A 27958-nucleotide genomic window follows, 5' to 3' on the forward strand; every position below is an offset into this window, starting at 1 on the left:
ACTATGTATCATCACATACATTCATATGAAAATACATTCATGTGACCAGTGATTTACATTTATTACATTATTTCAAGAAAACAGCTATGTATACACTAGCTGTATATTTCTAAAACTAAGGTACAATTAAGTTTCCTCATAGTACTGTATATACAAGCTCCAAGCTACTTACATGGATTACAGAATGCATGCTGTGACTTACTAATAGTATCTTGAACTCCCAGACTAGTTCCTCCTGATCCAAAGTCATTGTAAGCTGTTACACTAACAATAACAGAACCATCTACTGCTGGTAGTGTGAACACATGGGGACTAGACATAACAGTATTGCTATCAGCTGTTATGTTTATTCCAGAATATGAAACCAGATAAAGTATAGGTAGTGGTACTGCATTAGTACCATAGGCTAGAGGCTGATAAATGGAAGAAAAAAAGATAACTAGTTTACAATTATATTTATACAAAACAGAAAAAATATAGATTATGTGTGCACATACAGATATCTAATCCAAAACAGCCAGCTGTAAAAAAAGTGTGCGGCCCTCAAAAAGGCTATGGTGAAAAAAGATGTGAAATCCAAGGTGGCGGCCAAGAAATGGCTGTGGTGATAGGTTAATGGTAAAAATTTCAATAACAACAATTCAGGTGAATTTTTGTGCCACTTGGTCTTGGCAAAAAATTCACCTAAATTGCCGTTATTAAAATTTTACCATTAACCTACCATCACAGCCATTTCTTGGCCGCCATCTTGGATTTCACATCTTTTTCACCATAGCCTTTTTGAGGGCTGCAAACTTTTTTACAGCTGGCTGTTTTGGATTAGATTTCACTTCTTTTTGTATTTATATACCCCAAAGCCGGCCATAGGCCGACTGGGACTTTTTTAACCTGTCTTTTTTTCTTTTCCACAGGAAGAAGAAAAGATGAAGCAGATGTACTTTAAATATTTCTGATTTTATCAGTAAATGTACAAATTATATATACAATACATATATTTATTACAGAACTCTCCATGGTGGTTTCTTTGTAACTGAACACTCTACAAAGTGATTTCTTTTTGCTGCTCTCTCTACAGGGTAAATCGTTTGTATAACTGAACAATATACAAGTAACTTCTTCTAGCTGATCTCTCTACAGGGTGGTTTGTTTGTAGCTGAATTCTGTGCAGGTGATTTTTTTGCAGCTGAGCTCTTTACAGAATGGTTTCTTTGTAGCTGAACTCTCTACAAGGTAATTTCTTCTAGCTGATCTCTCTACAGGGAGATTTGTTTGTAGCTGAACTTTCTACAGGTGATTTGTTTGCAGCTGAATTCTCTACATGATGGCTTCTTTGTAGCTGAACTCTCCACAAGGTAACTTCTTCTAGCTGATCTCTCTACAGGGAGATTTGTTTGTAGCTGAACTATACAGGTGATTTGTTTGCAGCTGAACTCTCTACATGATGGTTCTTTGTAGCTGAACTCTCTACAAGGTGACTTCTTCTAGCTGACCTTTCTACAGGGAGATTTGTTTGTAGCTGAACTCTCTACAGGTGATTTGTTTTCTCTACATGATGGTTTCTTTGTAGCTGAACTCTCTACAAGGTAACTTCTTCTAGCTGATCTCTCTACAGAGAGATTTGTTTGTAGCTGAACTCTCTACAGGTAATTTGTTTGCACCTTAACGCTCTACATGATGGTTTCTTAGTAGCTGAACTCTCCACAAGGTAACTTCTTCTAGCTGATCTCTCTACAGGGAGATTTGTTTGTAGCTGAACTCTCTACATGATGGTTCTTTGTAGCTGAACTCTCTACAAGGTGACTTCTTCTAGCTGACCTTTCTACAGGGAGATTTGTTTGTGGCTGAACTCTCTACATGATGGTTTCTTTGTAGCTGAACTCTCTACAAGGTAACTGATGTCTCTACAAGGTCACTAGTTTGTAGCTGAACTCTCTACATGGTGGTTTCTTTGTAACTGAACTCTCTACAGGGTGACTTCTTTTAGCTGATCTTTCTAGAGGGTGATTTGTTTGTAGCTGAACTCTCTACAGGTGATTTGTTTGCAGCTGAACTCTCTACATGATGGTTTCTTTATAGCTGAACTCTCTACAAGGTAACTTCTTCTAGCTGATCTCTCTACAGGGAGATTTGTTTGTAGCTGACCTCTCTACAGGGTGATTTTTTTGTAGCTGAACTTTCTACATACAAAGTGACTTGTTCTAGCTGGTCTCTCTACAGGATGACTTGTTTCTACCTGATCTCTCAGCAGGGTGACTTGTTTCTAGCTGAACTCTACCGGGTGATCTGTTCGTAGATGAACTCTCTATAGGATGATTTGTTTACAGCTGAACTATCTACATGGTGGTTTCTTTGCAGCTGAATTCTCTACAAGGTGACTTCTTCTAGCTGAACTCCCTATAGGATGATCGTCTCATAGCTGAACTCTCTGCAGGGTGATTCGTTCGCAGCTGAACTTTCTACATGATGGTTTGTTCATAACCGAACACTCTACAAGGTAACCTCTTCTAGCTGATCTCTTTACAGGATAACTTGTTTCTAGCTGAACTCTCTACATGGTGATTTGTTGGTAGCTAATCTCTCTACAATTCGATTTGTTTGTAGTTGAACTCTCTACATGGTAGTTTCTTTGTAGCTGAACTCTCTACAAGGTAGCGTCTTCTAGCTGATGTCTCTACAGGATGACTTGTTTCTAGCTGAACTCTCTACAGGGTGATCCTTTCGTAACTGAACTCTCTACAGGGTGATTTGTTTGCAGTTGAAGTCTCTACATGATGGTTTGTTTGCAGCTGAACTCTCTACAAGGTAACTTCTTCTAGTTGATTTCTCTACAGGTTGACTTGTTTATAGCTGATCTCTCTACAGGGTGATTTGTTTGTACCTGAACTCTGTACAATTTGATTTGTTTGCAGTTGAGCTTTCTACATGGTTGTTTCTTTGTAGCTGTACTCTCTACAAGGTAACTTCTTCTAGCTAATCTCTCTACAGGATGACTTGTTTCTAGCTGAACTCTCGACAGGATGATCTGTTCATAGCTGAATTCTCTACATGGTAGTTTCTTTGTAGCTAAACTCTTTACAAGGTGACTTCTTCTAGCTGATCTCTCTATAGGGTGATTTGTTTGTAGCTGAACTATCTGCAGGGTGATTTGAACTCTCTACAAGGTGATGTTTTCTAGTTGATCTCTCTACTCAGTCTGGATGACTTGTTTCTAGCTGAACTCTCTACAGTGTGATCTGTTAAGTTTCTACCTGATCTCTCTATAGAGTCATATCTTATTTGTATAGCTGAACTCTTTTACATGGTGGTTTTTTGATTGGTTGCTGAACTCTCTCTCCATGGTGACTTGTTTGTACTACAGAGTGACTTGTTTGTAGCTGAACTCTTTACAGAGTGACTTACTTGTAGCTGAACATTGCATAAAGTAACTTGTTTGTAGCTGATCTAGATGAACTCTCTACTAGTTAGCTTTTTTGTAGCTGAACCCTTTACACAGTGACTTGTTTGTAGCTGAATTCTCTACAGAGTGACTTGTTGTAGCTGAACTCTCTACAAGATGACTTGTTTATAGTTGAATTCTCTTCAGTGTGACTTATAATGTTCTGAATCTCTACAGCAACATATTTGTAGGTGAACTCTCTACAGGATGACTTGCTTGTAGCTGAACTGTCTATAAGATTAACTGTTTGTAGCTGAATTCCCTACAGAATAACTTGCAATGCCATATAATTCTATAATGGAGTAGGTTATAAACGTAGCTGAATGCTTTATTAGGGTGACTGTTCTATTAGAGTAGCGATTTCCAACCAGCCAATTATTCACACACATTTTTGCTACTTAAATTACACACCTTCAATAAATATTTCACAAGCTGCCGTTCCAGTTACTGGTAGTCAATGCTTCATACTTCGCAATGCACTTTACTGGATTAAAATCCATCCGGTATTTATTGAAATATGTCAAATCAAAGTTTGAGAAATAAAAATCCCCATAGGGAGCCCGTACAAATAATTGCATACGTAATTCTAATTGGAAGAATGCGGCACCGGTGATAGTCAAAGTTTCCGAGTGTTTCCGCATGAATCTATGGCTGATGAGGATGAAAAAAGCGTTCCTGGGAAAACCCTATACGCTGATTTCAATTCTGCCGTGTGTTTTTTGATTGGAGGACGATTGAAGTTGGATTACGACGAAAATATGGCTCTTTAAAAGGTAAATCGCCAACTAGCACTGTTCAGAATCTAGCATTACAATTACCTGGGACTTCAAGGCATCCCTCTGCATTGATGCAAGTATAGTTTGAAGGTGAGCAGTTTGTTGTCTTGCGCGGAATTGCAATATAAGGTTCAAGGTTGAGCATAATCTTTTCAAAAGTGGAGACAGGCACTTCATACCAGCCTTGCATGGCTTCACACTTACCTGATGTTATATTCTGGTGTATTTATTGCTGTTTTGATCCATTTTATAGCAGCTTCAGTGATTGTAATTTTGGTCAGAAACTATTTATAATTTCTCTTTGTAGTATAGTGATGTCATTGTGTTATATAATAATTATCATCCTTAGTGCTTACAATGTGACAAATAAAACTGAACAGTGTCCAAACAAATCTATTAATATATATTTTTTAAATAATATTGGTCATATATTTTGTTATCTGATTGTCATGTTTCCGAAGTATTTGTTAATTGTGACTTGTGATGTCACTACTTACCATGTTATATAATATTACTGATTTTTCTAGTTAGCTATCCCTGAAAATGCATTGGGTACCTGTGTATACTTAGTATTACATAATACACACGGTTTTATTTGTGAATCACTTGCTTTATTCATGTAATATTCTGAGTTGTCAGTCTACAAAGAAGTGGTCACTCTTGAGAGGTTTTACCTAGCACTCATATGCTTTTCTCCATAAAATAGATATGTGGTGAAAATTTCATGCTATTAATAGTTTCCTATCTAGATTTATGACACTTTGAACATTGTGTTTGGTGCCATGTGATATACATAAAAAGCATTGACAATGCTGTACACAAAAATCATCACACTGTCAACTTCTTTTGCTTATATCTTTTGATAGGAACCACCGATTGAGGTGGGGTTTGTATTAAAATGACCTTGAAAAATAGCACAATATTTGTCATACCAATGAATGCATGGAATGTTAGTTATTTAATTTAGTTGGAAATCTCTAATTAGAGTATCTCGATCTCCCATATGCTACACGTAGTTGGCTTTGGAATCATAACTCAGTGGTTTGTAATCCGATTCTTCTGTACTACTGCAAGGACTTTCTATGATAATTATTCCAGCTACACACTGATTTTCAGCTCACAGTTCTAAGCGGTTTGCCTGGTAGGCGTGAAAACTAATAGTTTTTTTATTCATAAAAGTCGATCGCGTAATTGTGACATAGGTTGGGTTTTGTGTCATATCTCGATGGCCTTTAACTGGATTCCTTTCAAACCACCAAAAGGCACTCCTACGATAGTTACTCCATCTACATAGCAATTTTCAGCTCATTCCTTCAAGCGGTTTACCCTGTGGGCGTGACAGACCTTCGACCTTATTTTACGCAAACAATCAGTCATAACTCTGTGAATGTTCATCGGAGTCCTACCAAACTTGGTACTGAGATTCGCCTTAATGAGCCCTTTAAGTGTGCCAAATTTCAGCCCGATCCAAGCACGCATTCGTGTTTTATTGCGGATTTGCAAAGTGTGCGAAAAGAAGAAGAAAAAAAATACGAAGAGAAAAAAACCCTAACTTTGGCCGCTTGTATCTCGGAAATGGCTAGAACAATTTTCTTCAAATTTGGTATGTGGACTCCCCTACCTCGCCGGCATTTCTGTAGCAACTTTGGTTTTAATAGGATAAGGAATCACGGAGCTACAAAGGTGTGAAAATCGCGTTTACTTTCTTCCTGTAAATATACTCACAGTGTGGTGCGCCGGCTTCTTGGGCCACACGACACACTACCGTGTGTCTTGATAATTACTACACGTACAAATTAAATAGATTCTGCATTATGTAAAAGTACATACAAGATTTTGAATGACACATGCACCCATTTCTCATGGTATGGTAAAGTTCAGTAATCATTGCAAAGGTCTTGATTAATATGGTACAAGAATGTATGTGTGTATATTATTCACCACCAAATGTGTAAAATCTCCACTACATTACAGAGTTTTTCAAATATGGTTTCCAGGTTTGGAAGTGAGTCACAGATGGAGGGGTCTCCACTGAAAGTTTTGAATATTACGATGGTCTAAAATTTCCTAGATTCACAATCCCATGGATGACAAAAATCATTTTAAACTAATATTAATGATGGATCCAGCGAGAGATAGGTATAGGAATTAGTGCAGATCTAGGTCCAAATGTATGTCAAACTTCTCCAATTGAAAATGGTTAACTCTGGACCACCATGGACCACCATAGTTATGGACCACCATAGTTATGGACCACCATAACTGTCCTACTACTAGAATAGTTATGATTGTCCTATTAGAGGATTATGATGTTGTAAAGATTTTCTTTCTTGTATTCTCCCTTTATCCGCTTCTGAGGATTCAGTTTTCTGTTACCTATGTCTGTCTTTTCTATACCTTGATGCAGGCAAAACCCTAATTTATGTAACAACTTCAAAGTGCAAAATTTGGTTGCATTTATACCGCATGTATAGAACCACAACTAACAGGTTTTTGCAATTGAATTCGTCGACTTTGCAATTGAATTCGTCCCGTTTGCAATTAAATTTGTCGGTATTGCAATTGAATTCGTCCCGTTTGCAATTGAATTCATTGGTTTTGCAATTGAATTTGTCGGTTTTGCAGTTGAATTAGTCGGTTTTGCATTAGAATTCATCGCGTTTGCATTACAATTCGTCATAAACAAAACGGCTCCAAGAAACCAACCTGTTCATTAAGAGATGAACTATTTATGCCTTGGAGAGTTACACTTGAGACACTAGAAGGCAATTGAAGCTGGTAGTACGCGAAGTTGATAGCTGTCTGACAAGTTAATTAACTTGTTCGCGAGTGACCACACCCATCGCGAATGGCGTAGTGTTGCTGGATGGGCTGTAGAGGAAGAATTATTGCCTTATAAAGAGTTGTTTACTACTTTTGTACTTCAACAAGTTCTTGTAGCAGCTGCTACATCATGTTTTGGTGTTTGCTCCAGCTGCCATTCTTGTTACGGACGAATTTAACAGCAAAAGCGACGAATTCAATTGCAAAACCGACGAATTCAATTGCAAACGGGACAAATTCAATTGCAAAACCGACAAATTCAACTGCAAACAGGACGAATTCAATTGCAAAAGCGACGAACTCAATTGCAAACGGGACGAATTCAATTGCAAAGTCGCCGAATTCAATTGCAAAAACCTGTAACAATACAATGATAATAATAATCACTACATAATTGAGGTGATTTTCCCCAAGTATGGTTTTCAGATGTTTAAACAATGCACACAAAGCCACACTCTGAGATGCATGAGCATACATAGCAGCATGCCACTGTAACCTCTTACCTTATTTTTTGTATTATTAGAATTATTACTGTACTTTGAAGAATACATATCATCAACCATTGTAAAATGTACAGTGAAGTTATCATCTTACCATCACTAGTGTGTAAGTACTCCATTTGTTTTCCCATGCATTTACTTGACTGCTACATACAGGATCAGTGCAATGTTTGTGGAGATTTTTCACAATTTGGTATTACAGTGTAGGTGATACATGTATACTTACATACAGCATGAATTATTTTGCACACTGTACTTAGGGAAATGTACATATGTATACAGTCAACATGTACTGTACATATAAACATATGCACACATTATACAAAGTTTCTCACATTCCAGACCACTGTACACTCATTGACTAGGTCCACAGGAGCACATGTGACACTAACACTTTGAACTTGATTGGGAGCTGTAACAAAGTATAATACTCTAGAGCAAATTTAAGTTGATTCTAATACCAGGTGTCAAGTAAATAATATCCTTATACAGCTAGTTAAGTATTTAATTAACAATCTATCAAATACATAATAATTATGTGACTGGATTTTGTAAAATCAGCCTTAATGTCACATTTTACAACTGAAATATTAATTTCATGATAAATGTAAGGCAGTGCAAACTTCTACTCAGCATTTTAGTAGTCAGCAACCTGAATTACAAGAAATTCTGTGAAACATTTTTGCAGGTATGTGACCGGATTCTGGAAAATCAGCCTTAATGTCACAGGTGAAATACATAGAAATCTAGGTTGTTTCCCCATGTAAGACTCACGAAATATGAATTCTATACTGTATTTATAATTACAAGTGCAGTGATGCAAATCTTTGCAGCATGTAGTAATAGTAGAAGATATAGTAGTTGTAGTGGTTTTAGTAGTTGTAATAGTTTTAGTGATTGTAGTAGTTGTACTGGTTGTAATGGTTGTAGTGGTTGTAGTAGTTGTACTGGTTGTAGTAGTTGTAGTGGTTGTAGTGGTTGTAGTGGTTGTAGTAGTTGTAGTGGTTGTAGTAGTTGTAGTGGCTGTAGTAGTTGTAGTGGTTATAGTAGTTGTAGGGGTTGTAATGGTTGTAGTAGTTGTAGTGGCTGTAGTAGTCGTAATAGTTGTAGTGGTTGTAGTGATTGTAGTGGTTGTAGTGGTTGTAGTAGTTGTAGTGGCTGTAGTAGTTGTAATAGTTGTAGTGGTTGTAGTGATTGTAGTAGTTGTCCTGGTTGTAGTAGTTGTAGGTGCTGTAGTGGTTGTAGTGGTTATAGTGGTTGTAGTCGTTGTAGGGGTTATAGTAGTTGTAGGGGTTGTAGTGGTTGCAGTGGTTGTAGTGGTTGTAGTAGTTGTAGTGGTTGTAGTAGTTGCAGTGGTTGTAGTGGTTGCAGTGGTTGTAATAGTTGTAGGGGTTGTAGTGGTTGTAGTAGTTGTAGTGGTTGCTGTGGTTGTAGTGGTTGTAGTGGTTGTAGTAGTTGTAGTGGTTGTAGTAGTTGTAGTGGTTATAGTAGTTGTAGTGGTTGCAGTGGTTGTAGGGGTTGTAGTGGTTGTAGTGGTTGTAGGGGTTGTAGTGGTTGTAGTGGTTGTAGGGGTTGTAGTGGTTGTAGTGGTTGTAGTAGTTGTAGTGGTTGTAGTAGTTGTAGTGGTTGCAGTGGTTGTAGTGGTTGTAGTAGTTGTAGTGGTTGTAGTAGTTGTAGTGGTTGTAGTGGTTGCAGTAGTTGTAGTGGTTGTAGTAGTTGTAGTGGTTATAGTGGTTGTAGTGGTTGTAGTAATTGTAGTGGTTATAGTAGTTGTAGTGGTTGCAGTGGTTGCAGTAGTTGTAGTGGTTGTAGTAGTTGTAGTGGTTATAGTAGTTGTAGTGGTTGCAGTAGTTGTAGTGGTTGTAGTGGTTATAGTGGTTGTAGTGGTTGTAGTAGTTGTAGTGGTTATAGTAGTTGTAGTGGTTGCAGTGGTTATAGTAGTTGTAGGGGTTGTAGTGGTTGTAGGGGTTGTAGTGGTTGTAATAGTTGCAGTGGTTGTAGTGGTTGCAGTGGTTGTAGTGGTTGTAGTAGTTGTAGTGGTTGTAGTAGTTATTGTAGTTTTACTGGTTGTAGTTGTAGTGGTTGCAGTAGTTGTAGTAGTTGTAGTGGTTGTAGTAGTTGTAGTGGTTGTAGTAGTTGTAGTGTTTGTAGTGGTTGCAGTAGTTGTAGTGGTTGTAGTAGTTGTAGTGGTTATAGTGGTTGTAGTGGTTGTAGTAGTTGTAGTGGTTATAGTAGTTGTAGTGGTTGCAGTGGTTATAGTAGTTGTAGGGGTTGTAGTGGTTGTAGGGGTTGTAGTGGTTGTAGTAGTTGTAGGGGTTGTGGTGGTTGTAATAGTTGCAGTGGTTGTAGTGGTTGTAGTGGTTGTAGTAGTTGTAGTGGTTGTAGTAGTTATTGTAGTTTTACTGGTTGTAGTTGTAGTGGTTGTAGTAGTTGTAGTGGTTGCAGAGGTTATAGTAGTAGTACTGGTTGTAGTAGTTGTAGTCATTGTAGTAGTACACTTGGCCAAAAAAAAAGAACCCAACAAAAAAAAATTGCAGAGGCGAAGAGATACCTGAAGCAGTTTGGTCATCATTTGAGAACATTGTGTTTGGAGAATTTTGTAAATCTTGCAATAGAGAAGAAGTGTCAGGCATTCATGAACTACATAATGATATTGTATACTATTCTACTTGTGAGTTCTACACCCAGCCTTTACAAGACAATATGGTTTTTCGACATAAAACTAGTGACATGGTTTACAGCAAGATTATGTATAATGCCGTACACAGTTTTACATAGTGAACAATTACTGCTATGCACATCATGTTAACTGTTCTAACTACTACCACTATACTTACTAGTGTATTGTTGCTATACCTATATTGTAAAATTCAAACTGCTAAACCTGGACAAGTTAACAATGCATTAAAGTCATTTTTGCATATACTTCATCCTGCTGCCTTCCATACTAACATTTGTGTCCATGTTTAATCTTGTTTGGAAATACCAGTTCCTTGGATCACAAGATAGCATGCAGAGATGCACAAAATTAATATGTTTCAAAAAAAGATACAAGCTCCATAATTTCTTGAAGCCATACAAGAGTTGCAGACACTTCTCAAGGATACAAACACAGTCACTTTATGCTGTATACATGGACACAAACATAAAATTATATGAAATTTTACAAGATTTCAAATTTCTAAATGAGCTATGATTTGAGATTTCATTCAGATGCTGTATGAGAGATTATAAAGGAGTTGTGGACTCCTCAGTTTCAATGCTGGTTCACTAGTTTGGACTTTTGAAATTTATTGAAATGGTACACATATACAGTTGTATAAAATAAGTGGAGTACAAGCAGCTTAGCAAACCAATATTAAGTTCTATAGTTCTTACTTAATACAGAAATTGTCTCTATGATGGCAGCTTGTTGGAAAATTGATTATAGAGATGTACAAAATAATGCGGCAGCTTCTTCAAGTGTCTGGGTTGATGGCAGTACACTACACCAAATATCTACAGGTTGCTAGTAGCTGGTGAACACTTCCTTAGCCAGAACCTGAAACTTAGACACCACTTGTGATTTGCAAAAAGGTACCTTTTTCACACATTTGACATACCAGCAAACAAAATATCATAATGGCTGCCTCCTTTCACTGATCAACTTTCTTTATATATCAACATGTAGCCAACTAATGTAGGTTTAATCAAGAAAAATTGCAACTAAATGTATGCATTGATACAAAAGTTATGAAGTTTCAAAGTTCAAAAAATGGGTCACATTTTATGTGTGATAAAGGTACCTTTTCGCAAATCCAGTCACATTTTGTTTCTTATCCAGCATGTATTCACATCTGCAATCTCCAGAAATAAAATTCCTCTGGTCCTCCTTCAAAACAAAACAGCATCCAGTCTGCTGTGACAAACTGTGAGGACAGTAATCATCCCAAAATCTCACAGCAGATTGACCTCATTGTTTTCTGCAACTGGCAGTGGTTGACGATCATCTAGCTGGTAGCACTTAAGAGAATATACAAGTAACAATGGAGGGTGCCAGTGTATCACTCTGACAACCATAATTATTGTGCTGATGAAGATAATTGGTAAAAGCTAATGCTTCACAGCCAGCCAGGAGGGGCATCTCTTCCTTTGCATGGCAAAATCAACTTGTTGCAGACATTACATTGTCTTAGATATTCCCTATCTGCACAGCCAGTAGAGTGCTTTTGTATTCACTGTGGAGAGAGCCCCCAACCACTGTAAAACTTCTATACATTATCTGAGTAATTTCAAGTCACAACTTGCCAAGCAGTGGCTTGGCACACAACTTATTCACGAGCTGCTCATGTTGTGAGCAGCTTTAGTGCTTCCTTGTGCTGTACAGGAGCAGCAATTAAATTTTATGAAATCACTGTTTAAAAAGTATGGCTGTGTGTGTAATGCAAAAACACAGCACAGGCCTTGTGGGATACCAGATAATGTGTATCCTGTCTTGCACATCTACTACTTTTCATTAAGAATTTGCATGTACACACATTTGTACAGAAAGGAACTGAGAGCATGTATAAAACATAAGACAAACAGTTCATACATTAAAATTAATTGACTGACGAAGACGGACAGTTCCTATCAGTGCTGTTTTCTGCAGATGGCCAAAAGGCGTCATTGAAAACTCTGGGAGTTTTTTCAACTAAGTCAAACATTGTTTTGAAACAATTCCAGTGGAGCCCAGAATCACAGGAATAATAGTAACTGGCATATTGTAGATTTGGTTAAAATCAGCCACTAGAGAGGTGTAATGCAACCACTACAACCACTACTACTACTGCTACTACAACTACTATAACCACTGCAACTACTACAGCCATGCACTACAACTACTACAACCATGCACTCCAACTACTACTACTACCACTACCACTACCACTACCACCACTACTACTACTACTACTACAACCACTACAACCACTACAACTACTGCAACTACTACAACGACTACAACTACTGCAACCACTACAACTATTGCAACCACTACAACTACTGCAACTACTATAACGACTACAACTACAGTGGAACCTGTGTTACGGTCACCTGGGTTAAGCGGTCACCTCTGCATAACGGCCATGGTCACGAGGTCCCAAATATTTTCCCATACAAATGTATGCATTGTGTTCTGCATTAAGCGGTCACCTGTCTAACGCGTATAACAGCCAACCAACAATTTGCCTATGAATCACTGTATACATAACTTTCTCCTTCGTATAGCAGTCGCTACCTTTTATGGTGGCTTGTTAAGCCAATTTCCTGGTACCACGGCACCGTTTCAATTAATGCGCAATTATCACACTTCCTGCCTTTAAATGAATACTATATAATCAATCAGGCTTTATTGCTTAAGCACATTCAATAGCTATAACCAACATTCATAGACTCACCTTACCCTTTCTGTACTAAATATTCAGACTGTATTGCGGTTGGCGCGAGCCTCTTAATAATAATTACTCATTTATAATGGTCATAGCCACTAAAATGCTGCTGACCACCTTATGCAGGTTTTCTCTATAACAGCCACCTGTATATAAAGGCCAGATATATCTGGTCCCAAGGTGACCATTATAGACAGGTTCCACTGTACTACAACCACTACAATCATTAGAACCACTACAACTACTACAACCAGTACTACTACTACCACTACTACAACTACTGCAACCAGTACAACCATTACAACTGCTACAACCACTGCAACCACTACAACCACTACAACCATTACGACTACTACAACCACTACAACTATTACAACTACTACAACCACTACAACCACTACAACTACTACAACTATACTACAACTACTACAACCACTACAACCATTACGACTACTACAACCACTACAACTACTACAACCACTACTACAACCACTGCAACCATTACAACCACTACAACTACTACAACCACTACAACTGCTACAACTACTGCAACCACTACAACCATTACGACTACTACAACCACTACAACTATTACAACTACTACAACCACTACAACCACTGCAACTACTACAGCTATACTACAACTACTACAAACACTACAACCATTACGACTACTACAACCACTACAACTATTACAACTACTACTACAACCACTGCAACCATTACAACCACTACAATCATTAGAACCACTACAACTACTACAACCAGTACTACTACTACCACTACTACAACTACTGCAACCAGTACAACCATTACAACTGCTACAACCACTGCAACCACTACAACCATTACGACTACTACAACCACTACAACTATTACAACTACTACAACCACTACAACCACTACAACTACTACAACTATACTACAACTACTACAACCACTACAACCATTACGACTACTACAACCACTACAACTACTACAACCACTACTACAACCACTGCAACCAGTACAACCACTACAACTACTACAACCACTACAACTGCTACAACTACTGCAACCACTACAACCATTACCACCACTACAACCATCACAACCACTACAACCACTGCAACCACTACAACCACTACAACTACTGCAACCACTACAACTACTACAACCACTGCAACCACTACAACTACCGCAATCACTACAACTACTACAACCACTACAACCACAGCAACCATTGCAACTGCTACAACCACTACAACTACTACAACCACTGCAACCATTATAACCACCACAACCATTACAACCACTATAACCACTACAACTGCTACAACCAGTACAACTACTACAACCACTACAACCATTACAACTACTACAACCACTACAACTACTATAACTTCTACTATTACTACATGCTGCAAAGATTTGCATCACTGCACTTGTAATTATAAATACAGTATATAAATATATAATCCATATTTTGTGAGTCTTACATGGGGAAACAACCGAAATCTATACTTATATGTGTCACCACTAAAGCACTCATGCACCATATAAGCATATTTACTTACTATAGTTAATTAACACTTTATTCAATTTATATTATGCATTATGATAATTCATCAATTAATTATCAATCAATATTATTTGCTTCAGTATGGAAGCATAAACAAAGCGTTGCCTATACCTTCACCAGAGAATTCATTTATACATAGAAATGTACAGTATCAAAAGGAATTCAACTATTTGAGACCACACCTCTAAAATTTTTCAAAGTATGTGGATTAACAATTTTCAGTATTTCTGTGGTTTTATTATTGTGGATCACTCATTTTTCACTGTTATTTAGAAATACGTCCCTCGTAAATTTGTACATATACAGTAGGTTGCAAAATAAAGTTTACGTTTCCTAATTGTAATTACGGTGTGATTACTAAGTAATTATCATGTTTGTACTGTAATTACATTTTGACTGTAATCTGTAATTATGCAAAAAAGTAGTTTTTCACCAGCCATATATACAATATACTCATAGTTACCAATAGAGCATAATTCGTAATTACGCTTTGTAATTACGCTACTACAGCATAATTAAAATTACGAAACGTTAACTTTTTTCTGCAGTCTACTGTATGCATTGCCAATTTGGGTGTGCAATGATAAACATTGGTAACACACGCCTTTGCATAATCTTTGCCTGCGCATTGTGGTTTGCTTTGCCATGCTGTACTGTGATGTCATGTACTCTGTGGGTGTGTGTGTGTTTGTCTACTATTTTAATTATTACAGTAATTTAACTTTTATAGGGAAAGATCTTGAAGGCAACTACCAATGGCTTTTGAACTTTCATTTTTAATACTATGTGTACAAATGTAATTAATTATGTATCATGTGATCTCACATGGTGATCATTAATTCATACTATTGTTTTGTGGGTTGGGGAAGGGGTGATTAGGGGTGGTGGCACAATGTCTGATAGTGTTGTTCAACCAGCTGATGATGTAGCTATATCTAGGATACTCTGCAGATGCATGTCTGTATGTTCAACAGCAAATGAACACTAATAAAATCCTTTTTTAAAAGTTAAAAAGTGCGGGTTTCAGCTAACTGTCCTACCTGAACTTTTCTATTCAAAGAGTACTGAATAGCTGTGTTTAGCTGGATTGAGGTCTGGAAAAAGTTTTGTGATTATTTCCCGCCTTCACCTATATTAACAATCGCGGAAAGTAAATTCTGTGCATGGATCTATAATCTATGCATTATGTTATTAACATTCGTCTTGTTGAGAAACCTTGCAATCATTAGAAAAGTGAAAGGAACAAAAAAGAAGTTGAATCTCTCAAGTATTCTTCCGAGATGGTAAATTGAATATTTAATTACGTGTATGTTATTGTGTGTGTGTGTGTGTGTGCGTGCGTGCGTGCGTGGGTGTGTTTGTGAGTGTGTGTGTATGTGTGTGTGTGTGTGTGTGTGTGTGTGTGTGTGTGTGTGTGTGTGTGTGTGTGTGTGTGTGTGTGTGTGTGTGTGTGTGTGTGTGTGTGAGTGAGTGAGTGAGTGTGTGAGTGAGTGAGTGAGTGAGTGAGTGAGTGAGTGAGTGAGTGAGTGAGTGAGTGAGTGAGTGAGTGAGTGAGTGAGTGAGTGAGTGAGTGAGAGAGAGTGAAAGAAAAGGAACAAGCAAGTGAGTGAGCAAGTGAGCAAGATTGCTATCTACTGTAGAGTGTGAGTCTACTGTAGAGTGTGAGAGTTGTGGTTAAATGCAGGGAATTCTCCTGATTATGTTGTGCATAAGCTGATTACAACCTTGATCTAGCTTGGAAAGTGTAAAACATCTTCTTTTGTAATGTATCAAGGCTTTATCCAGGGTTAATTATGTTAATCGAAAATTGTGGCTTTAAAAATTAATTAACTAAAATTTATCAGTCTATGTCATTATCTAATCAGCCAAATTCAAATATTATTTGATGTTTAAGTGACCACTCTATGGATTAGAGATTACAGTATTCAGAGCTTGAAATGTGTTTGCCTATAAGCAATGTTCTATTATTGCTTTAACCCATACAAATTGTATTGAAAATATAGTGTTTTTATTAATTAAATTACCAGGGGTAAACAGCACAAATATTCTAGTTTTCTAATGTTAAATCAGATAATATTAGGTGGCTGATAAATTGTGAGGTTACCCGGCAGCATCAGTCTATTCACTGCATTGCTATGTTGCCTTATATTTACGTTCCCATATGTCTCCAATACCTCTTGAATTATAGCATCATGACCATCGAAAGTTGGCAATGGGTACACACAGAGTGCAAACGATACTCATTAATTTTAAAATGAGATAGGGATACAAGCAATAAAAAGTAGCGAAACAAGAGATGAATGATGGTATTACAGCATAGCTCAGTGGGAAATCCCTACTTTGGCATGGTATAGCAATTGTTTTGTGCTCAATGCCAAAGTAGGGATTTTCCCACCGAGCTATGCTGTAATACATACCATCATTTATCTCTTATTTCACTACTTTTTATCACTTGGATCCCTACTTCATTAATATACTTGGGTTAATTTTTTTGTTATAGCATACAGCTATATACATGTGACTGCTGTATTAGAGTATATCTTGAGTCAGCTTTTCACCTACCAAGGGCATGGTCACTATTCCTTATTTTCACTATGCTAGCATTATAAATCAATAAGAGAGTGAGGTCATCATGTTTGAGTAACTTGATTAAGAGGTGTGGTCTCTGCACTCAATTGGTATTAATCAGCCAAGATCATATAATAGGCATGGTCTCAAACCTACTGTGAAGATACAAGTATCTACCGGGTGTCCAGTACCTTTTACAGGGTAGATAATAACAGTGGACCCATATACACTTCACAATATTCTATAATTGCACTATAGTTGAGCGGCTAAGTATAAAAACATTGATGAAATCGTTCACTTTGTGATAAAAGCATTAAATTTTCTGTGGGTGTTGAGTAAGGTATACTAAATCATTTGAGATATGGTGCCACATCAAAATCATTGCCTTAGGGCATGTTTGGAAACTTTTAAACTAGGTTATTAGTCATGTTGAATAAGCTTGTTTACTTTGCTTGGCAGCACCCTTTTTTACAGCCCCAAGGCTGTTTTTGTTTCAGGATATCACACATTTTTGTCACCGAAATCAAGACAAAAAACTAATGCTTAAACTAATAGTTTATTCTAGCCACCTTTGCTTATCACAACAGCTTGTTATCGTGAGTATAGCTTGGAATATGAAGTGGTATAAACCAAAGAATGGAGTGTGGCACGACAACCTCAATAGTTATTTAGAGTATGCACCACTAAACCATCAACAGAGGCTGGTTTTGTTTATCACCATTTACCAGAAAAATGGCAGGTGAGAATGTGCCCAAACTTCTTATGTTTGTAAAGTATTAAATTGGATTGTCCCTTGAAACACAAAAACAAAGTAAGTATTTCAGCATTACAATTCAGACCCTTAGCATTATCGTAAACAAACACAGTCACACTTACAGATTATTTAGTACCAAATAGCAAGTTCACTGAATCACTGATTCACCTAGTGTTGACTGCAAACAGACGCTTATGGGAATTGCACTGAATTCACTGAGTTCAGCAAACTATAGCAACTAGCATTGACTGCAACTCGAGTAAACACTACGTATTTTAGAGGTGCATGTCTTAAATTAAAGATAGGGTAGTAAAAGACCGCAAATAAGTCAGAAATTAGTGTAAGTGACATTATTATTGTATATGTGCAGTGATGGAAAAATATCAACTCACCACTTTGCAGAAAAACAACAGGTCAGAATCAAGCAAAACTACTCTATATGGTTAATTACATATCAAAGATTGTTGTCCCATGAAGCACAAGAGTGACTAAATAAAACTGTGAGAAAATTGCTTAGGGTGGCTCTCGCAAGAGAGGTGGAGCTCCAAGATTCATATTGAAGAAACTTAACTAGCCAAAGAACTTGTGTTAGTAAATCCAAGGCTGTGAAACAAACATAACAAACACAGTTTAAAACATAAGTATCACAGATTTTGGCCTCACAGGGCCTCTTGTGCTAATGAGTATGCGAAGGAGGAGGAAAATATGACGTTTTGTGTAAAATGTCATGGGCAGTGTTGGGCCGCTACTTTTAAAAAGTAATATATTACTTATTACTCATTACTGCCACTGCAATGAAATGCATTACAGTTATATATTACTTCAGTTTAAAAGTAACTATATAGTATTACATACGTATTACACAATGTATAAAGATACTTCGTTAGGTAACAATATTACAATAATGCACTAGTTAAGTAATGCATTAGCACTTTGTTCGATAATAATATTACAGTAACACGCTAGTTAAGTAATGCGTTAGCACTTCGTTAGGTAATAATATTACAGTAACACGTACGCTAGTTAAGTAATGCGTTAGCACTTCGTTAGGTAATAATATTACAGTAATGCGCTAGTTAAGTAATGCGTTAGTACTTCATTAGGTAATAATATTACAGTAACGCACTAGTTAAGTAACTCGTTAGTACTTCATTAAGTAATAATATTACAGTAACGAGTAGTTTTGCGCTGTTTAGTAATGCATTACTTATGTGAAGTACAGTAACTATCCATTAGATATTACTAGCATTGGAACTGTAGCGCGTTATATTACTTCATTACTACATTAAGTAATAATATTACGTAACGTGTTACTAAAGTAGCGCATTACGCCCAACACTGGTCATGGGGCATTACTGATAATATGAGAGGGATTTATTTACTTACTAACATGCTTACACTGCTTGAAGGTTCTTAGTTTACTAATTTGCTAAGCTGCTTTACTGTAGTTGTACCCAGTTATACTGATAGTAAAATGACAGTAACTTTCAGTATATGGAACATAATTGTTTTACTATGTTTTAAACTCTCAGTAAAACATCAGTGAATGTGGGTCTACTGAAAAACTACTAAAATAACAAACAATTAATTGTTCCATATACTGGGGATGTACCACTCTAGTAAACTAAGAAACTTCAAGCAGTGTTAATAAGATATAATAGCATTATATGTACCAAAGGTTGCATTGTATCATGAGGTGTTTATTGCACGAGAATAGTTTTAAAGTTTTGGGTGAGCATTCTATTAGAGTTAGTCATTCATGTACATAAATTACATGCAGTAGTCGTGTGCTCTACTTCCCTTGGCCATGCGACTCACTCCATGAGTCTTGATGTGTAATTGTGCAATACACTAGAAAATATAAGACCACCACTAATAAAACTGAATAGATAAGCTCTCTTCTTTAAGCTGTACATAGTAATGTAGTTTCTTATTGATTTGAAAAATCATAGAAAAGTTGGGTTTCTGAAGATTCAGTCACATAGTGGTTTTCCATGTCCCTTATTCAGGCAAACATAATTAAGTAGAACAATGTTCTCTTAACACCACAAGAGTAAGTAAAAATATATAATTATACACCATGGCCTTTCTATTTCACACACACACCCCTGTAACTACAAAATTACATGATATTATGCAAGTATAACCAAGAATAAAATTGTTGCAGTACGGTAAAATTTTGTATTCACAAGTTACTGTATGTAAATGCAATGCACTAAAACTACTCACCAGCAAGTATTCTGATCACAGGATCAGATGACCCAACAGTGTTACCAGCAGTTATTGATATAGTATAGTTAACAGTGATGATGGGTAAAGTGTAGCTGATATCAAATGTGGTAACATCACTACAAGTAACATGTGTCACTGGACACACTGTGTTCTCACTACAACTTGTAATGATGGTATAGTTTAATATGGGATCAAAGTTAGCAAATGGTACACCCCAGTTGAGTGTGAAGCTGAACTGTGTAGGTTGTGCTGGGAACTGTGGTTTGGCACTGATCGAAGAAATATCAACCATCACACAAGGAACCATATCAGGGACATCTGAGTAGATAAGAATGCAAAGATGAACAGAAGACATACTTTACAATACGTATATACAGTAATGTAATGCAGCAACTAGTGGTCTATTAACAAACGTGCATTTTAATACAAGTAGAAGAGAAAATCAGGAGTTTTAAGTTTGATAAGTATAAGGAACTTTAAGCTCGATTAGGGAGTATAGAAAAAGTAGGGAAACAAGGGAGGTCACATACACTTGTAGATATACTAGTGGACATTTAATCACTATATAACTGAATCAAGGATTAAATGTCCACTAGTATGTATATATGCAGGTGTAGGTAATCTCCCTTGTTTCCCTACTTTTTTATATATGATCCCAAATTGAATTTAAAATTCCTAATTTTCCTTATACATACTTGTATGTTTACATTATTATGACTGGTATACTGCATCAAAAGAAAGAATGGCACCTGTTTGTCTGAACATGCGCCCCAACTATCAATCACCAACTGGAAAGTTATAAGTTACATTACGCTTATGTTCAGCTAGTGGCGTAGCCAGGCCTCCATGGATGGGTGGGCACACACACCCACATATTTCACCCCATGCAATTAACTAGCACAAACTGTGAGTCCAACCTAAGTGAACCCTATACATAAATTTGGTTTAACATCTGTTTCAAAAGTGCATAACTAGCTAATAATATACTATGCTGCTGTTCCTGCAGCTTAATATTTCACTATTCTAATACTACTGCATAAATCATATGAAATCTAGAAATTAAAACTAACTTATTACACCCCTTGTCTTGTAACTCATCTGTGCTTGTACACAATTTAATGTACTCTAGCCTGACTCTTGAGATAATCGTATGGCTTAATTCAGCCACCAAATGCAATTATTCACCTCCAACCGACTTAACTCCAAAGAATTCATTTATCACTTTAAGTCATGCCCCACCAACAAAAGAAATCTATGCCGTTACTCACAATTCAATATTCCAGATGTGAAAAATATACTGGATTTCTCCTTCCTTGTGTTCGTCTCTCCGCCACCTAAACTTTGGATTGCATGATACTGTGCGTAAGATAAAAAGCACTGAAACTACTTGGATCACGTGATCTAATTATTAAATTTATATCAATATCAACTGCTGATTTACAATGAAAATATTGCACTGCCAAGGTATGCACTACTTGTCTCTTGTACAAAGCAACAAAAGTGAGTGGGCGCCGCTCTCCTAGAGAAATTTGGATGGGCTTGTGCCCACCCAGGCCCACCCTTGGTTACACCACTGTGTTCAACTAGTTACACAGCACTACAAAAGAAGAACAATAGAAGAAGCACCTCTGCAATCAATCCAGTCACCATGAAAAATACAACGATTTGCGTGCCCCAACTATCAAATACTGACTCGAAAGTCAAGTGGCCATTACGCTTTGCTTTCAGCTATATTCACAGTATTACAAACCAAGAATCATAGAGAAGTGCCTCTGCAATCAATCCAGTCTCCATGGAAATACATGTTTACAATGTAGGGAAGCCGTTGTACTACCGCGAAATAACACCTTAGGCTTTCAGCAAAAAGAAAGAAGAACAAAGGTAAGTCCATGATGTGTGCATTGTACATACATACGTACTGCAGTATGCCAAAATGCATGTGCCAGGCTCAAACGGTGAAAAAATCTTTAGCCATTATCGAGTTACGGTTGTCTGAAGCCATTAGTGAGTCAGTCAGTCGCAGTAAAAATTACACTGAGTATTTTTAAATCCACAGTAACTGTTTGGAAGCATTTCAGGTCATACTGAAGGCACTATTGAGCTTGGTTATACCTAACTAATACTGCCAAGGAACCATAAAGGTATTGTGAGGCTGATTTTATGGCAATGTTTATGGCCAGAAAAGCCCAAATTTTCGTGATCCTAAAATATACAGTACTACCATACTGTATGCTCAGGGATCTTAGCCATAAAAACAAGGGAGACTGCCTACACCTGCAGATAGTGTATAATAGTGGATATTTAATCCTTAATTCAGTCTATACCCATGACTGAATTAGGGACTAAATGTCCACTAGTATATCAGAAAGCGTAGGCAATCTCCCTTGTTTCATTATTATCTATGGCTATGATCCTTAATCAATCTTTGAAAATTCGTAATTTTTCCTTCTACTTGTTTACTTTTTGTAACATAATTATAACTGATGAATCAGCACACACCCCAACTATCAATTATTGGAAAAGTGAAAAAGCCATCATGCTGCAACATTTAGCCTGAGTTACAAGCAAAGAACATTAGAAAAGCACATCTGCAATTAATCCAGTCACTACAGAAAATACAGGCAATTTTGCTACAAAAGTAGGGAAGCCATCATGCGCTAGCAACTGCACCTTGTGCTGTCTGGAAAATGAAATACATATAGGACACAAAGGAAGATACTGTAAAGGCAAGTCCATGATGCAGATATTGTATGTACTGTGGTATTCCTTGTCAGGCTGAAACAGTGACACACTACATTACACATTGCACTCATAGCAAGCAGATGGTTCCCTTACATTAAAAGCGACATCTATGTAAAAGTGAAAAAATCAAGTTCATAGCAATACCCATTATGAGACAAGGAATGCATCTACTGTATTGATGGAAGAAGCTGGTAAACTTGTGTGCCTCAATAAAGTCAATATAATTCATAGGAACAACAATAAAAATCTCTACAATGATGCCACTGACCTGCTGCAGAAAAAAAATGCTTAGATGGATGAAGGGTAACAGTCAGTGGCATCTATCACAAGGGACACTATTTGTGTCTCGATTGGTAGATATTCCATTACCATTGGATGGCCATCATGAGAAGCTAGCTGCACAATGTTGCACCATTCCTGAAATATTTACTAGGTTTCAGAATTAACAATGATCCAGAAATCACCAGGTGCAAATTTAAAGAGTGAGCTGGTTGTTACTATGTGTGTGTGTGTGTGTGTGTGTGTGTGTGTGTGTGTGTGTGTGTGTGTGCGTGCGTATGCGTGTGCGTGTGTGTGTACATCTAGAATCATAGGTTTTAAATAGTATTAAACTAAGATATACCACTAATTTAGTTATACCAGAAATATCACCATACCATTTATGAAAAAAATAATACCACTCAGCACTATAATCTACAGGTACAATTTATGTACTAATACCATACCTGTTTCACTGCCCATACAAAAGTCTCAATAGTACCAGTGAAATTTATGCCGTATTTCACTGGTAGCTGTGAAAAAGTTGTAATTGCAATTTCATTGGCTAGAATTTATGTTAACAATGTAGTATTTACGCATGTTTAGTACATAGTGACAAACTGCATACATAGCAACGCTAATGCACAGCATGCATATATGCAGCGAGTATGTTATTAACTGATGGGTATAGCAGTGAAATTTGGGATAAATACCACGAGTGTTGTATTGGAAATTTATCTCCTTTTCCAATACAACACTCGTGGTGTTTATCCCAAATTTCACTGCTACCCATGCTATTACTAGTACGTACTGTACATACCAGCTATAAGAAGGAATCCTGGATCACTACCAACTGCGGTTCCATTAAGAAATATGATCAAACAAATATACTCACTGCCATTAGCAGGCATGGTAACATTCAGATGAATCCCATCCAGAACATGACCAGTAGGGTACTGCTGAGCACGAAGATATATTATTCCATTTATACGCCATGTCGGTAGTGCACCCTCAGAAACATTACATGTAAACACAGCTTCATTTGCTGGTGGAATTACAATAAAATCAGATGGTCCCTCCAATATTTCAACACCTACGGATAAGAAAAAGTTTATATATGTAGCACAAGCAAAACTCCTCACACATAGTACCACTATTACCATGCACACAACACTGCACAACAAACTGAATACACTTCAGTTTGCACCTTGTATGGTACCCAGTAGAGAGTTCAGCTCCATCAAGTCAACCTGTAAAGAGTGCAGCTACATTAGAAGTCTCCCTGTAAATAGCTCAGCTACTATACAACAAGTCACCCTGTAGAGAGTGCAGTTACATTAGAAATCACAGGGTGTGTGTGCACAAACACAGTGATTTACTATACTTACTTGTAGCTACATACGTGTCGTAGAGCTGTATGTGCTTATGACACACTATACCCCTCAGAAGGCTAATTTTAACAATTTTCCTGTGGGGCATGCCCCCAGACCCCCTATTTGGAGCATGCAATACCAAATTTGTCCCTGGGTAACAATTTCCTACAGGACAAATTAGACTTTTATCCTTAATTGGTTACGTTTTTGGCTGAGCTTGTTGAATATTGTAAGCAATTATATGCATGTTGAAAGTATTTTATGAATCTGCATGATATGCAATGCATGGGACACAACATAACTTTAATGTACTGTAGTAGTATGTTTTCCCACATCCAGCAAACTCATGATTATATTCTACTCTGAATTTAAATCACCTATAGGTCTACTGATAAAAATAAGTTTTGCAGATTTTTCAGAATAGATACCAGGTGCTTTCAAAAATGGGGGTGCCACTCTGGAACATGGTAATTTCCAGTAGCTTTAGTGGAAGCAGATCAGATATCTAAAAGATGCAATTTACACTCTGAGGCAAAGTATAGATATTACTAGTGGGGCAAAAAAATTATTAATTTTCAACAAGTAGAATAGGGATCAAAGATTTGATTTTGAAAAAAACTGCGTAAACAAGAAGTAATAGGGATGATAATCCACAAAATTCTATGCATCATCAGTTCAAAGCAAGTTATTTGAATAGTGTACACTCAATTTGCGATTCCTATTTCAACATTTTAACAAAATTTAACCACAAGTTGAAATAGGAATCGCAAATTGAGTGTACACTATTCAAATAACTTGCTTTGAACTGATGATGCATAGAATTTTGTGGATTATCATCCCTATTACTTCTTGTTTACGCAGTTTTTTTCAAAATCAAATCTTTGATCCCTATTCTACTTGTTGAAAATTAATAATTTTTTTGCCCCACTAGTTTCATGATTTTTTTCATGTCCATGCACATGGACTACTTCTTAAATATACGTTCAACAGTACATGATTGTTTAATAAAGAAACCCATTGTAATATCAACTGGCAATAAACAATTACATAAATAAGTTTAATAAACAATTAGTTAACAATACAGTTAACAATACAGTAAACAATACCACTTTCCTTTGACGAGTAGATAAATCCACTAGTGTGACCGTTTACTGCAACGAAGCGGTGCGAAATCTCAACACGAGTAAAACACACGCTTGACAAAACGTGGTCGACTCCAATTAAAGTGCTGAGTATACGGAGTATCCCGCTTTTTATTTTTCAATCGCGTACGGAAGGGACACACCCCTTTTCAATTCGAAATTTACCAGTGTGTTCCAATAGCTTACAAGCCTTGTTATGTCGACTCTTAGCTGGTAAACAGCTGAAGAATATAATAGAAAGTATACACGAAAGGCGTACAGTAATAGTTTAAGTGACGAGGTGCGGGCCACACCCCCTTCACTGTCTCGTAATGAAGGAAGTCTAAAACCCGAGTTTCAGTGAACAATAGTTATGTTTAATGTTTAGTGTGATACAACTTGATGCATTTTAGTCCTGTGAGCTAAAGCAATGGAATTTTAAACAATTCTATATTATCATCTGTATGGCTTCTCGATCGAATGGCGTCTCGAAGAGTGATTCTTGCTCTATATCTCGCAATCGCATTAGAGAGGGAAGATTTTAATACCACACAGACCTGGGTACGAATGTTTTTTAAATACGCCATACGTTTTTAGGGCTGATATCTACTTCCTACGAGCTGTAGGCGCGCGAAACAAGAAAGAAAGAAGAAAGAAGAAAGAAAGAAGAAGATGGAGAATCTAACCATTTTCAAAATTTTAAAAAACACCTAAAACCATTTCCCTTACTTTTAATACTTGTTGGCTAGTGTTGTAAACACAAAAGAAAGGTCTAGAATGTTTTAGAAATAAAATCTAAAGCCCGGAAGGCTGCTTTTGGCGTGCGTTCTATTAGAGTGTTTTGAAAAATTTCTGCCTGATCCCTATTATGTACCACTACCGTGGTACATGATTAGTCTACACATAACTATCAACCATTCCAGGCCTTTACAGAAAGATTTGAAGTATTAACAAAATTATTAAAACGATGCTTAATGCACTTGAAGCCACTGAAGAAACAATGCTGCAACAATAGGAAATAATTTACAAGGTGTAGTACATTTAACAATAAAGTGATTTAAGCTTCAGGGTTGTTTGCTGACTGTTCTATTGGAGCATATAAATCTTTACTTTTTTTCTCAACCAGCATTTAATTTTAAAATATACGGCTTTTTCAACCAACAATACAAGCGCACAATTTTGATGTTATATTAATTCTAGTTCAATTTCCAATTGTAATTTTGTAGCTATTTAACTATGTTTGTCAGGGTGTCAAATATGGTATGAAAGAACATGCTCTACAGCTCATAAGCTCCATGTATGTGACCTGGTCCACAAAAATTAGGCATGTGGGCACACCATGAATATATTGACAGGACAAAAGATAACACAAATTTCACACATTTGTAGCTCTGTGATCCTTTATCTGAATGGCACTAATTTTACAATGGAGTTGCCCACCTGGTACAGCAGTTTACATCCAAAATTTAAAGAAAACAGTCTTACTCAATCCTAAGATACTAGCAATCAAAGTTTTGGGGATTTTTTCTCTGTTTCTTTTCTTCTACTTCTGTTTCTACTGTTCACATACTTTGCTGAGTAATTGCTAAAGAACACAAAATTAATGCATAATTTGAGCAAGCTGATTTTAGCACACTCTAAATGCAAATCCCCATATCGAGTTTTGTGCAAATATGATGAACATTCACAGAGTTAGATCTTTCACTTAAAAAGATCGAGCTTATGTCACACTTACAAGGTAAACTGTTCACAGAATGAGTTAAAAACTGGTTTAACCCTTTTATCTGTAAGTTTTATTTTTTGTGTGATTGCTGTACAGCATTTTTTGTACGAAACTTGATTACATAATTGTTTACACAGTTTGGTTTAGTTTTATCTCTCCATCTTGATTCTTTCCAAACCACCAAAAGGCACTCCTATGTTACAGTGTAGTTAATATAGCCAACTGAAATAAATAAACAAACAAAAAAACTGCTATATTTTTAGGAATTGCACTCAGCACTTCTAGGGTATGAGTCTAGAATACTAACCACTATGCTATGCCACTGTCAGCTACCCACCTCAAGTAGTTTCTATCATATAAATGTGAGGTAAGAAGTAAGCTATACTGTAGAAACTATAGAATCTACAGGGCAAAGAAGAAACTTACATATGCTGAGCCTGACCCTAACTGTAATGCTAACTGTGAGGTTCACCTGTTCAGCTAAATAATGTGTTTCATCATCTATAGGAAGACAAGTTTCAGGTTGAGCACAAGGCAAGCTAGGGTTGGCCTCCCTTTAACCCTAGCTCACCTCCAACTCACCCTGAACTTTCCCTTCATACAAATAGTTTTACATAGTTTAAGAATTGTTTATTGTCAATGGACTCGCGGTTTGATTTTCTAAATATTCCCTTGGTGCCACA

The 27958-nt window shown here is 36.8% G+C and overlaps 1 protein-coding gene across 1 annotated transcript in view; it reads right to left on the reverse strand.

Annotated features, from left to right (window-relative positions):
- Positions 1-27958, reverse strand: part of LOC136245017 (uncharacterized) — a 44977-nt gene that overhangs the window by 12025 nt on the left and 4994 nt on the right. The window contains exons 2-5 of the mRNA XM_066036565.1: positions 23879-24151; positions 20056-20376; positions 7871-7947; positions 203-413 (exon numbers count right to left, since the gene is read on the reverse strand). Of these exons, the coding sequence (XP_065892637.1) occupies positions 203-413; positions 7871-7947; positions 20056-20376; positions 23879-24151 (882 nt within the window). The remainder of the gene's footprint in view (positions 1-202; positions 414-7870; positions 7948-20055; positions 20377-23878; positions 24152-27958) is intronic.

Source organism: Dysidea avara, chromosome 1 (genome assembly GCF_963678975.1).
Source record: "Dysidea avara chromosome 1, odDysAvar1.4, whole genome shotgun sequence".
NCBI lineage: Eukaryota > Metazoa > Porifera > Demospongiae > Dictyoceratida > Dysideidae > Dysidea > Dysidea avara.